The sequence below is a fragment of the Suncus etruscus genome, chromosome 7 (assembly GCF_024139225.1).
Source record: "Suncus etruscus isolate mSunEtr1 chromosome 7, mSunEtr1.pri.cur, whole genome shotgun sequence".
Lineage (NCBI taxonomy): Eukaryota > Metazoa > Chordata > Mammalia > Eulipotyphla > Soricidae > Suncus > Suncus etruscus.
In genome coordinates, this window is record NC_064854.1 from 98160415 (window position 1) to 98174296 (window position 13882).

Consider the following 13882-nt stretch of genomic DNA (forward strand, 5'->3'; position numbering starts at 1 on the left):
CTTAATTCTTGCTTCTAGTAAAAAAGACTAATAGGTGTCTGACTATGGGTAAGATTAAGATTTTTCACTTGAAACCTTTGCATCTTCACCTCCTTTTTGGGGGAGAGGGAACTTAATTATTATTGCTTTGTTTTGTGGTCATGCCTTGTGGTATTCAGGGCTTATTCCTGACTCTGTGTTCACTCCTGGTAGGGCTTCGAGAATTATGTGATGGCTGGAGATTCATTCTGTGTTGGCTGTGTGCAAGTTACTTATCTCTCTAGCTCCTGAAGCACTAAAAAAATAGTATTCTATTTTTTCTTTAAACACCATGATTTACAAAGTTGTTCAAATACAATTGTTTTGGCTAGAAATTGAGCTTTCATATATCTAGCAATATCATACCTAGGGATATAAGAAGGAAAAAAGAGCTTGATAATAATATCCAGAGACAATATTGATGAGGGCTGGGAGGACTCAGAATCAATTCTATAGTTGAACTGAGAGTTATATCTCAATATAACTATTTGTTCTGGAACCTATCTAATACTACTATTTCCTTATGGTAAGTTTTTAAAGTTTTTTTTTTTTAATTTTTATGTATAAACCCCATACATCAAACTCCTTAGTGTTTTGTGTTCCTCAAAAAAGAGTTAACAGGTAAAAGAAATACTATAGCTGGTATGGTGTTTGCATTGCAAACAGCCTACCCAGTTTTGATCCTCAGCACCCTATATGGTATTACAAATCCTGTCAGGAATGATCTTTGAATATAGTCAGGAGTAAGCTCTGATGTAAGATCACTGCTGGTGCTGGTGAAGCCTCCAAAAACAAAAAAATAAGGTGTCAACAAAGCAACTGTCACCACTGGAAAAGAGGAATCTGAGTGACTAGTAATATTTTTTTCTTTTTTTTGGTTTTTGGGCCACACCCAGCAGTGCTCAGGGGTTACTCCTGGCTGTCTGCTCAGAAATAGCTCCTGGCAGGCACGGGGGACCATATGGGACACCAGGATTCGAACCAACCACCTTTGGTCCTGGATCGGCTGCTTGCAAGGCAAATGCCACTGTGCTATCTCTCCGGGCCCATATTTTTTTCTTTTTAATGTGTCAGGGATAGAACTCAGGATCTCAACTATGCAAAGCATTTGCTCTGTGCTATACCACCTAGTGGTAGGGGTGGCAAATTTTTAAGGATATGCAAAAAAATTAGGAAATACAAACTGGTATGCTATGTTTGTGAAAATTGACATGTATGTGGAATTTTCTGTATGTATATTTAATAAGGACTTGGGAGATGACTCCAAGTTTCCAAGCAAACTTTGCATGTTGGACCAGCCTTAAGTTGAAGCCTGATATTTCATCCACAGCACCATATATACCCGAGCACTGCAGGGAGAAAGTGGGTTCTGAACACCTAGAAGTGAACACATCTAGAAACAAAGTTAAATACAAACAAAAGAATGGAGAATATAAGGTGATTCTTTTGTGTGTGTGTGTGTGTGTGTGTGTGTGTGTGTGTGTGTGCAAGACCAGCTGTGCTCAGGAATCCCTCCTGGCAGGGTTGAGATCATATGGGATACCAAGGATCAAACCCAGGTCCATCCTGTGCAAGAAAAGTGGCCTACCCACTGTACTATCCCTACAGCTCTATAATTGGTTTTTATCTTTTGTTTTAAAGTAACTGATGTATCATATGATTCACACAAGCTTCTGGTGTGCATAATTGCAAATTAAAATACAAACACAATCTGCAAAGTTTTTAGGTATAACAAAATTCACTTTTAGTCTGAGTCACTTTTTAGTGGTTTTTTTTTTTTTTTTTTTTTTTGTTTTACCACAACCAACGATGCTCAGAAATTACTCCTGGCAGATTTGGGGATATCGATGCCGGGGATCCAACCCGGGTTGGCCACGTGCAAGGCAAACATCTTACTCGTGCTATCGCTCCAGCCCCAAGTCTGGATCACTTTTGTACCACTCGATTGCTATTTAAAGTAAAACCTTCTGGAGACATAGCAAGCAGGTTAAGGAACTTGCCTTGCATGCAGTCGGCCAGTTTGGCCCGTGACAACTATGTATGGTCCCCTGAGCTCTGCCAGGGGTAAACTCTTAGGCAAGGAACCAGGAGCATCACTCGCTGCGGTCCCAAAAGAAACAAATCAAAACCAACTGTTATCCTTCAATCTGGGCCTAACTAGAGGAGGACTCCTCAGCCCCCAGGACCAAGCAGCTGCAGGGCCTAAGCCTCTAGTTCCTGCACTTCTCCATGGACAGCACATTCACTGCCCCCGGGTTCAGCCAAAGAGACCAAACGAGGGGTGGGTGGGACCCGACCAGCACACGGAGAACATGCTGGAAACCACGGAAGTGGCAGCTCAAGCCCAGGGAAGCCGGAAGCTGCGCTAAGCGGCCCAGACACCGGAAGTCAGTGGCGGCTTCAGGACCAGGCTCTCCTCCGCTGTTGGACTCGGCGGCTCCCTGGGAATGGTGTTTTCGCGGAGCTGCACTCCCGGGACCGAAAGGGGCTGATAAGGACTGACAGGGAGGGTTCGCTGTCAAGATAGAAGCCGCGGGAAACGCAGCTCCGCCGGACTCCCAGATCCGAGCGACTTCCCGGCGATGGAAGAGAAGTGCGCAGGCGCGCACGCGCGGGGGCGCGGCTTTCCATTCATCGGCGCCGGCTGCCACCGCGCATGCGTCGAGCGAGCACGCCCGCCGGTACAGCTCGGCGCTGCGGAGCGGAACGGAGCGGAGCGTTCCGCCCCAAACTCCCCTCTGGGCGGCACCCGCGGCGAGCTGGGAAGAGAGAAGAGAGAGCGAGAAAGAGTGAGGGGGCGTGGCTTTGTTCCCTGGTGGTCTCCGATTCGACGCAGCCGGCGGAGGGGGTGGGAACTTCAGCAGAAACCGCTTCGTGATTGGCCAGGAGCTCCAAGGGGGCGTGGTCTGGGAGGCGGGGAGAGGTGGCGGGGCTCCGGCGAGATTGAGGTGGTGGCGGGCGGCCTTGAAAGAGTGATCGGAGCCCTCTCGGCTCTTGCTGCCCACCCCGGCCCGTCCCCCTCGGGGCCGGGAGCCCGGGGAAGCCCGGGGACTCCCCAAAGTCCCGAGGCGGCGTCGGGGTGAGGCGTCTTTCGGTGAGTGCGGACCGAGCACAGCCTAGTGCCCCGCCCCTGCCTTTCTTCCTGGACCTTTCTTCGCCGCTCCTCCCCCCACCGCCGACCCGCCTCGGACCCGGCCGGGGGGCTCTGCACCCCCCAGTCCCGGCCTGCCTGCGCTGGGTCGTTGCCACTGCGCCCCACGGGGAGCCCGTCGCCCCCTGCCCGGCCTCAGCCTCAGGCGACTCGGCGATCCCCGCCTTGCACTCCAGACTTGGCAGAGGGGGAAACTGAGGCCCGGCGGGCATGGCGGAACCCCTGAAGGAGGAGGACGCCGAGGACGGCCCCGGGAAGCCCTCGGGGCCGGCCAAGACGGAGCCTGCCAACCCCGCCGCCGCCGCCGCCGCCGCCTCGGTGGCCGCCAAGAACCTGGCCCTGCTCAAGGCCCGCTCCTTCGACGTGACCTTCGACGTGGGCGACGAGTACGAGATCATCGAGACCATCGGCAACGGGGCGTACGGGGTGGTGTCCTCGGCGCGCCGCCGCCTCACGGGTGAGCCGCCGCCCCCGGCCCCGCACCTGGACACAGGCCGTGGCTTGCGGAGCCCCAGGAGCCCCAAGTCGGCGCGGGGATGTGAATGAATGAACGCTGCTTCCACCCCATCGCTGGCATCCTACAGGGTGCCAGGCGCCGGATTGCCCCCCAGGACTCGGATAGCAGCCGGTGGTTTTTTCTTTTCCTTTGCTCTCACCTGCCAACTCCCGACCCAGCTTAGACCCGAATGGAGTTGGGTTCTTGTTTTCCAAAACGAGAAGTGTGTTCTGGAGCCAGAGACTTGCAATAGGGTTGGGGTGGTGGTGCGAGTTTTTCTTAGGGGATGGATGGGCGGGCAGAGTTGGGGTCCTCCACGATGCAAAACCCCACAAGTGACTGAGGCAGATTTTTCCTCTCTCTGATTTGGAGTTAGCGCCCGCCTTGGGGGATAGATGTAAAATTTTTTTTTTTTTCCTTTTTCTTTTGGGTCACACCGGGTGCCTCTCAGAGGTTACTCCTGGCTCTACGCTCAGAAATCGCTCCTAGCAGGCTCCGGGAACCATCCTGGGATGCCTGGATTCAATCCACCATCCTTCTGCACGCAAGGCAAATGCCTTGCCTCCATGCTATCTCTCTGGCCCCTAGATGTAAAAATTCTTGTATTCAGAGTTCGACTGCAGAGTTTTGGGCACAGACTAAGTACAGAGTGGCTGGTATTTTTATGTCCTAGAAAGTAGGTGTGGAAAGGGTCCTGCTTGCCATCCTGCAACTACTACAAGATATGTATGGTATCTGCCTTTTCCTTACTCCCTAGGCCAGCAGGTTGCTATCAAGAAGATCCCTAATGCTTTTGATGTGGTGACCAATGCAAAGCGAACTCTCCGGGAGCTCAAGATCCTCAAGCATTTCAAGCATGACAACATTATTGCCATTAAGGATATCCTGAGGCCCACTGTTCCTTATGGCGAGTTCAAGTCTGTGTAAGAAGCATTGATGTTCGGAAAGGGAGGCAGTATTGAGATTTTTTTTTTCTGAAGTCTGGGGCCATACTACTAAAGTTCTGGAATGTAAATGTAAATGTAAAGCAAGCCAGGTAAATTGCTATGAATTTAGAAATAGTGCTTTTGGAGAGCCAACTGAGATTTCTTAAGAGTACAGATGAGTATAAGGTAGTAAATGAATGGTAATCCTACTGTAACTGTGGCTTCCTAGTCCTCATAACAAACTACCAATTACAGAACACTTTTCTGCAGAAAGGGGAGAAGTCTTCACAGTTCTCATCATAGTTCTTCAAGTCATGACTACCAAATAATGGTATTAACTACAGACAGAAATCTTTTTTTTTTTTTTTTTTGGTTTTTGGGTCACACCCGGTGATGATCAGGGGTTACTCTTGGCTTTATGCTCAGAAATCGCCCAAAGCAGGCTCGGGGGACCATATAGGATGCCGGGATTTGAACTATAGTCCTTTTTTATGCAAGGCAAATGCCTTATCGCTGTGCTATCTCTCCGGCCCACAGACCCAAATCTTTTGGCCTATTCTGGCCTAAACTTTGGGAAAACTTATCTTAGAAAAATGCTCGAACTTAAGGCCATGGAAAAGTTAGAGAATCTAGAATCTTTTTGCTATGCTGTTGATCCCTACAGAGGAAAGGGTATAGCCATTATGTCTGGAGTTAGGGTGGCTTCCTGAGGAAGGGGCTGGAATTTGGGAGAGGGTAGTATCTAACATCTCTGTCCCCTACCCCTTCCAGCTATGTAGTTCTGGACCTGATGGAAAGCGACCTTCACCAGATCATCCATTCTTCACAGCCACTCACACTGGAACATGTGCGCTACTTCCTGTACCAGCTGCTGCGTGGCCTTAAGTACATGCACTCAGCTCAAGTCATTCACCGTGACCTTAAGCCCTCCAACCTGCTGGTGAATGAGAACTGCGAGCTGAAGATTGGTGACTTTGGCATGGCCCGTGGCCTGTGTACCTCTCCTGCTGAACACCAGTACTTCATGACTGAGTATGTGGCCACACGCTGGTACCGTGCTCCTGAGCTCATGCTCTCACTCCATGAGTACACACAAGCTATCGACCTGTGGTCTGTGGGGTGTATCTTTGGGGAGATGCTGGCCCGGCGCCAGCTCTTTCCAGGTAAAAACTATGTGCACCAGCTGCAGCTGATTATGATGGTGTTGGGTACTCCATCACCAGCAGTGATTCAGGCCGTGGGGGCTGAGAGAGTGCGGGCCTACATCCAGAGCCTGCCACCACGACAGCCTGTGCCCTGGGAGACAGTGTACCCAGGTGCAGATCGCCAGGCTCTCTCACTGCTAGGGCGAATGCTTCGTTTTGAACCCAGTGCCCGCATCTCGGCAGCTGCTGCTCTTCGTCACCCCTTTCTGGCCAAATACCATGACCCTGATGATGAGCCCGACTGTGCACCACCCTTTGACTTTGCCTTTGACCGTGAAGCCCTCACCAGGGAGCGCATTAAGGAGGCTATCGTGGCAGAGATTGAGGACTTCCATGCCCGGCGTGAGGGCATCCGCCAGCAGATACGCTTCCAGCCTTCACTGCAACCTGTGGCCAGTGAGCCTGGCTGTCCTGATGTGGAGATGCCCAGTCCCTGGACTCCCAGTGGGGATTGTGCCATGGAGTCACCTCCACCAGCCCCACTGCCTTGCCCTGGCCCTGCACCTGAAACCATTGATCTGACCCTGCAGCCACCCTTACACATCAGTGAGCTGGCTCCCCCAAAGAGGGAGGGCGCGATTTCTGACAACACAAAGGCAGCCCTCAAGGCGGCCTTGCTCAAGTCCTTGAGGAGCCGACTCAGAGGTACCTTGTGGAAACACTACTGGTTGTGGAGGGTGTGTCAGAGGGGAGCTCCTGGCTGGCTCAGGGTTGTGGGTTCTTTCTCTTACTATTGCCCAACTTTCCCTGCAGATGGCCCTAGTGTCCCCCTGGAAGCTCCTGAGCCTCGGAAGCCGGTGACTGCCCAGGAGCGCCAGAGAGAGCGGGAAGAAAAACGACGGAGGAGGCAGGAGCGAGCCAAGGAACGGGAGAAGCGGCGACAAGAACGGGAACGCAAGGAGCGAGGGGCTGGTGTCTCTGGGGGTCCTTCCACTGATCCCCTGGCTGGGCTGGTGCTCAGTGACAATGATCGTAGCTTGCTGGAACGCTGGACTCGTATGGCCCGGCCTCCAGCTCCAACCCCAGCACCAGCCCCCATCTTAGGACCAGCCCAGGCCCCAATACCCGCACCCCCTGCCGCCCAGACCACTAGCCCACCCACAGGCACCACACCACAGCCTGCAGGTTCCACCCCAGCTTCTGCATCTCAGCCTGCCTCTGTGACTTCTGGCCCTGCTCCCCACCCTCCTGGTCCTGGGCCCCTTCCAGGCCCTGCTGCACTCCAGACTGCCACCTCCTCTAACCTCCTGGCTCCTCAGTCACTGGTGCCACCACCAGGGCTGCCTGGCACCAGTGCCCCAGGTGTTTTGCCTTATTTCCCTTCTGGATCTCCCCTGCCAGACCCTGGGGGTGCACCTCAGCCTTCCACCTCAGAGTCACCCGATGTAAACCTGGTGACCCAGCAGCTGTCCAAGTCACAGGTGAGAAGCCCAGACCATGGTGACACCTTGACTTGGCCCAGAAAATGGGTTTGGGTAGGTTTGGGTATGCTTTTCTTCATAAATGAGCAGCAGATAGGCTTTATCTTTTAGAACTTGTTGCTTTGCTCAGTAAAGGAGCATAGGACAATAAGGAGGATGCTGGGAGACTAAGATGCTTATTAGGAAGTGCAAAACCTGGAGATGGGCTCCAGTCAGTGACATGGACACCCATCCATGTCTGGAGTTGCTGACTTCAGCCCTTGTTTGGCCTCTTGGTGGTACTACATAGTAACCTGTTGTCATTTTCTATAGGTGGAAGACCCCTTGCCACCCGTGTTCTCAGGCACTCCAAAGGGAAGTGGGGCTGGCTATGGTGTTGGCTTTGACCTGGAGGAATTTCTAAACCAATCTTTTGATATGGGTGTAGCTGACGGGCCACAGGATGGGTAAGATGGCTGGACCAAGCTTCTGGGATGGAGCTGGGTGGGGGCGGGGGAGGGGTCTCTGAAAGGAAATAGCGAATGGATCAGGCATGTAGCCAGCCTAATTGATAGTATCTTTCCCTTTCTTTCCCATGCAGGCAGTCAGACTCAGCTTCACTCTCAGCTTCCCTGCTTGCTGATTGGCTTGAGGGCCATGGCATGAACCCTGCTGACATTGAGTCCCTGCAGCGTGAAATTCAGATGGACTCCCCAATGCTGCTAGCAGACTTGCCTGACCTCCAGGAGCCCTAGGACCACAACTTTGTGCCTTGCTGCCAAGGGCAGATCCAGCCTTTAGGCCTATCAGAGCCTTTTGAACCAGTAGGGGACACTTGGCTTAGATTATTTTGCAGGTTCATCTCAGATTGTCTTGACAGCCATAAGCAGCCACCTGAGCCACCAACAAGCCATGACATGGGGAATACCCTCCTCCCTGAGAGATCTTTTCAGTATTGTATTTTTATTATTATTGTTATTATATTATAATTTTATTATTACACAACCTTTTCACTGTCTAAATTAGAGTCCTTTGAAATACAAGGTTCCCTTTACTACCTGACTCCAGCTACCTTTTTTGTAGTTGAGGGCAGGGTGCCATTAGAAGGGAGCAAAGAGGAGCCAGGTTTCCACATTTAGGGGGGGCAAGCACCCACATTTTATGCACAGAAATCAAGGCTATTTCATTCAGGTCCTGAGGTTTATTGAGTCCTCATCCCTACTTGCTTCAAGCCCCCACAAAGGTTGCCTTCTGCCCCTCCACAGTCAAACCTGTTTGGGGAGGTGGCAGGCAGGCATGGTGGTGATGGTGAGAGGACAGGTGGACCTTGGCTCTAGGCCTACCTTGGTTGTGGCTGCTTGGGAGTGGTGTCCAATAGTTGTGGTAAAATAGAGTCTCAGCATGGAGTTTTGGGATCTAGAATAGACAGGCAAGGGAAGCTGAGTACAATAGATAGGGTTGGGGTGGCGTGATCCATGGTGCTCACTCCTGAGTAATAAGTGGGTAGGAAGGAAACAAGAAGGGGAGATACTCTGCAGCTGGAGGGAATGCTGCGGTAAGACCTGGCATGTGGTGTGGATATTGGTCAAACTGGATCAATTAAGTTGAGCCAGCTAGGGTGGCCTCAGCAGTCCATGTCATGGACGCTGGGCTAATTTGGAGTTCTGAGAGTCACAGCCTGGAGAACAGAACTAGCTCTCAACCTGTGGACAAGGATACTGGCAACTCAAGCATTGTGGAGCTCAGGATGGGGCAGTTGGGCCATTGCCAGGTTGGGCCATGTTGCCTTGGGTTGAGGGACCAGTGTCCTGTCTTGTAGCTGGCTGTGGGATGGGACCAACTGGGGCTAGAGCCACAAGGCACACTGAGAAGCAGGTGCTGAGAGACAGAGTAGACAGATGGGGGGCTTTGGGTGGGGCAAGACAGGGAAAGTGGGGAGAGCACTCATGGAAAGCTGCTAGAATATCCAGAAGAGGGTGGGGCCTGATAGATGTCAGCGCCTTAGGCCCTGCGAATTTTCATCTCAGTGCGCTTGAGGGAGTAGTAAAAGCCCTTCCACTGGGCCCAGTTGATGCCATTGGCATAGGAAAGGTGGGCACCACCCAGGTAGAAGCCATTAAGATTGGCGAAGTGGCAGCTGCGGAACCAGAAGGCTCCTGAGGAGAGGGCTGCACAGTTCTGCACAAAGAGGTCCTGGTCCCGGTCAAAGGTGGAGAATTTCTGGCCACTGTGGTAGGACAGGGAGTCACCTGATGGAAGGCAGGAGGGGGACACTGCTCAGTGGGGGAGCTCTGAATAAGGTATCACATGACAATCCCTTTGTATGGGGGCCATACAGGGTAGAAAACCAAAAGGTGCTCCTCATGGAGCTGCCAAGAGCATATGTAGCTTCTCCCCAAAGCTAAGCCCAGACTGGCTAGGAGCCAGTAACGACCTTTCCAGGCTCCACAGGAAAGGGGGGAATTGAAGGGCTTGGAGCAGCTGGACCGTGTCAGCTTTGCCTCCTAGTTCCCTGCACCCGTTCTCATTGGCTGTTAGGTTAGGTTACCTGCGCCGCCATCCTCAAAGCCTGCCACGTAGAGGGTATAGCCATCCTCCTCTGCACTGACAGCATTGGGTGAGATGGAAAAGTCGACATACTTGGCGTAGGCTGTGTTGTTCTCAAAGTCCTCCAAGTCCACGCGCAGCTCATACTTCTGTTTCAGTGTCAGGAGGTGCAGGTTCTGCAGGCCTGTGGAGGAGGGTCAGTGGCTGAGCTCTGTATTGGCTCTGGGGCAGTCCCCCAGCCTGCTTGACCCCTATCTTACCTAGCCAGTACTCCCCATCAGCGCGGCCAAAACCCAGCTTGTAGTCGTTCCAGCCCCGGAAGAAACTCACAGAGCCGTTGAATCGTTTCTGGAAAATCTGGAGCAGAAAGGATGAACCTGGACATGCAAGTGTCTGGGGCAGGAGCAGAGACCACCCCAAGCCTGGGTACTGTTGTGCTGATTGAATTAGGAGTGAGGTAAGGCACATGGGTCTTACCTGGCTTGGGCCTCCCCTCAACTACTGAGTGCCAAGAAGAGCTTAAGGAGATAGGGAAATGGATGGTGCTCTAAACTTAAAGCACCTGGATATGAGTCCTACTACTGACTGTGACCTTGGGCAAGTGACTTCACCCCTTTGGGATTGAGTTCTTCAGCTACACAAGGTACCTTACAGAATAGCTGTGAAGATTATTTGTACTAACTGGTCTGAAGCCCTTAGAATTAAAGTATTACTGCAGCTTACTGATGATGTGTGCTGAGTAACCTATTGACCCCATTTTAGAGATAATGAAACTGAGGCCTACAGAGATGATGTTTGGTCACACAGCTGGAACTAGGTCTGGAGTCTTCCCTTCTAACCTTCCCACTCACCGTCCACTTCCCGCCCTCGGTGGTCATATCACAGAAGACGGGCACAGGCACGCTGGGGCCAGAGGGGTAGATCAGGTAGACGCCATCTGCCTGGTAGCCCTGGGCATAGATGTCATCGCAATCCAGGGGTTGCTGAAGGCAAGATTTTTCTAGAGCTGGGGGATGGGATGGGGAGAGTGAGGCTTGGATACTGGGTCTTCACAAAGACCTCAGTACCCAGCAGTTGGTCTCTATCCTCACTACACAGGTACTCTAAAAAGAAATGGCAAGATAGCAGTCATCTTCCTGCCCCGTTTCTGCAGAACTGGGGCACCAAAGGAGAATGACTCCTAAAATGTGGGTTCAGAACACCCTCTTGCCTAGCCAGGGTATGATGATGATGTGATCCTCCTTACCATCTCCCCGGATCCCAGAAGCCTGGGGTGCACAGGGCGGCATGGAGAGAAGCAGGAACAGCGGCACGGCCAGGAGGGCCTAGAGAAGACGAAAGACCGTCACTCCTCAATCCCACACAGTGACCCTCCCTCAATCCCAGAGACCTTGACCCCCCCACCCACCCACCCACACACACAAACAACCGGCCCACATTCCCTTGCCTGGCTTTTGGCGTCTTTCTCCTCAGTGTTTCCCCTGGGCCAGACCCAGCCTCCACCGAACACAAGAGCTCCTTGGGTCACAAGCCTTATGCCTTTATAGCCACTTCTCTGATGAGGGGCTTTGCTACAGAGGCGCCCAGTTCCCCAATGCTGTGAACCTCTCCTCCCGGCCCCAGATCTGGTACCTTCATGCTGTCAGTTCAGCTCCAAGCCCTTGGTGTCTACTGCCACAGACTGAGCCCCAGACTGCAACAGCCCAGAGTTATGTGCTGGGGCCCTGCCAGCCACCCAACCCCGCCCCCTGTAGCTGCAGGAGCCCCCTCCCTTTAAACCCCCCTTCCAGACTGGAGCTGACAGAGTGAGCATCAGTTTACAACCAGAGAACTGGCTGTTGGTGTGAGTGCAGGCCAGGGGCCACCTGTGTCTCATTAGGCCTCCCAGGGGCAAAGCTCTGCAGACATTAACTCCCTGCTAGCTTGGCTGCTCCCGAGCCCCTCCGACGACACCCTCTGGACCTCTGGGCTCTCTGGCACCACAGCACTGCCATTTCCTGATGCCCCCTCCCCCGCAGCTGTCTGTTTATTTTCTCCTTCTCCTTCCTGGGCCTGTGTTCCATCAACCATTGGAGGGAAGCTGAAGGGGGTGGGAGTGTAGGTGTGTCAGTTCTGGGAAGGGGAGGCCTGTTCTGGGGTAGCAGAAAACCGAATAGGGGGGCGGTAAGGGGGGGACAGCTTTAGAGCTCCTGATGTCTGACGGGGCTTGACATGCTGTGGGGGACAGGGGCAGTGAAGGCCAGACCGTCTCCTGGCAGGCCTGGGACATTTCTGAGCCATGAGCACAGCCTGCAGGCGTCCAACTGCTGTCTGCCCCAGCTCAAGCCAGGGCCCCTCTCCAAATCTCCTTGCTCTGGCCCCTCAGGCCTCCTCTTACCCCTCCTAAGGAGTTCCCTGGCTCATCTCTGTGGTTTATATATACACGAGCATAGGGCCTCTTCTGTTTTCCATACCTCAACTCTTTGGTCCAGACTTCTCATTTTGGTGCCCATTCACCGCAGATTTCTGCGTCAACCTCTCTGAACCAGCGTCCCCTTCCTTCTGCCTTGAAAGTCCATCCTGTTCTGCCCCTCACTGAGCTTAGTTCCTAAACGTCCCTGGGCCCTATCTGCTCCTTTCTTCCCTCAGATCCCCTGAGAGCTGTGCTTAGGGACTCATTGCTAGCCTCTCTTCATGCAGCTCTCAGCTACTGGTGTCCTCTTCCGGAGTCATCTTTCCAGATGGGCATTTTGACCATCACCATTTTTGAGCCTCAGTTTGTCGCTTAATACCTTAGACAGGCTATGTTTTTCACCTTGGATTGGAAAGGGACTTAAGTTTGGTTACTGCCTATTTTATAAACCTTCTCCTTTATTGAGTGAGACTCAAAAAGAACAATCAGCTATACTAGCCCTCTGTGTGGAGGCCTGAGGCCTTGGACTGTTCTTGCTGTGGTACCAGTTGACCTCACATTGGCCTTATCTGCTAATGGCTAGGGTCTGTGCTTCCCTTTTGGGGAGGGAAAAGGTGGGGACACACTTTATAATGCTTTGAATTACTCCTGGTGGTGCTCAGGGAACCACATGGGATGCCAGGGATCAAACCCAGATTAGCCACATCCAAGTCAAGTGCCCTACTTGCTATGCTATACTATGGCTCTGGTCAGGTCTATACTCCCTATTCCACCATAGAGACTGGCACAGACTGGCATAAAGAACAGGTCACTTTTGGGAATGTTGCATTGGTGAAGGATTTATATATGTATATATTAAAAAAAAGAAAAGATAAGGCCTCCCAATTTTTACCACAATCTGTGTTCTTTACACTGACTGTATAGAAAGAGGAGGTACAGTAAATGCACCCCATATACACCTCAACCCAGGCCCTTTGCCTGGTCTGTATTGTGAATTGGGGGACCAAAAAAAGGAAAAAAAAAAAAAAAAGGTCACTTTTGAACATCTATTTGCGTTGACTTCTGGCCCCACACACAGGCAGAAACATCGAAAATTTAAGTGATGAAAAAGCCTTGATTAAATGGGTGAACAAATGAACTATTTCCGGGCTTAAAGTTAGCTGTCAGCTCTGGTTTAGGTCCACACTTCTCCAAAGTCCCTGGGCCTGGTTCTGTAAAGAACCAGCTGCTGGTAAAGAGCCATAGGTTCTAATTGTGTAATGTCCTGTAAATTCTGGAACCAGGCTGCATATGTTCATATGATCTGTTAGCAGGGGGATTACAGACAAGTTCCTTAGCCTCTGTATGCTTCAATTTTCATTCTGTAGAATAAGATATAACAATAATAACAATAGTAATAATAATATAATAATATTACTATCTATTTCAAAGGGATATGGTTAGGATTACTTAACCACATAGTAGTATCCATTATGTTGTTCATAATTAGCTAAGTATTTAGTCTATATTTGCTGTTTTTCTCATAGCATAATGATTATTTTTATGTGAGTGAACTGTCTTCAACAGAGTTTATTCTTGTTTGTGGAAGAGGTCTAATTGCCTGCCTCTCAATGTCGTTTTTCTTGGGGTTGGGGGCAGAGCAAGCAATGCTCAGGATTTATACCTAGCTTTATACTCAAGGATCACTCCAAAAGGCAATTCTCTCTTCCTCTGTACTATCTCTCTAATTCCTCAATATCTGTTCTTC

The 13882-nt window shown here is 51.5% G+C and overlaps 2 protein-coding genes and 1 non-coding gene across 3 annotated transcripts; 2 read left to right on the forward strand and 1 right to left on the reverse strand.

Moving 5' to 3' along the window:
* The first annotated feature begins 3362 nt into the window (after window positions 1-3362).
* MAPK7 (mitogen-activated protein kinase 7) lies at window positions 3363-8255 on the forward strand. The gene is made up of 5 exons (XM_049776833.1): window positions 3363-3626; window positions 4423-4588; window positions 5363-7217; window positions 7530-7663; window positions 7798-8255. Exons 1-5 carry the CDS (start codon window positions 3380-3382, stop codon window positions 7949-7951), a joined length of 2556 nt encoding a protein of 851 aa, XP_049632790.1. The 5' UTR covers window positions 3363-3379; the 3' UTR covers window positions 7952-8255.
* Window positions 8256-8411: 156 nt separating this feature from the next.
* On the reverse strand, window positions 8412-11408 carry MFAP4 (microfibril associated protein 4). Its single transcript, XM_049776950.1, has 6 exons — window positions 11376-11408; window positions 10990-11068; window positions 10595-10749; window positions 10004-10100; window positions 9745-9927; window positions 8412-9445 (listed from the first exon to the last, which is right to left on the reverse strand). The coding sequence occupies exons 1-6, from the start codon at window positions 11379-11381 to the stop codon at window positions 9198-9200; spliced, it is 768 nt and encodes a 255-aa protein (XP_049632907.1). The 5' UTR covers window positions 11382-11408; the 3' UTR covers window positions 8412-9197.
* Window positions 11409-13010: 1602 nt separating this feature from the next.
* LOC126014709 (small nucleolar RNA SNORA51) lies at window positions 13011-13143 on the forward strand. Its single transcript, XR_007497709.1, has one exon. It is a non-coding gene; the product is annotated as a small nucleolar RNA SNORA51 (small nucleolar RNA).
* The last annotated feature ends 739 nt before the right edge of the window (window positions 13144-13882 follow it).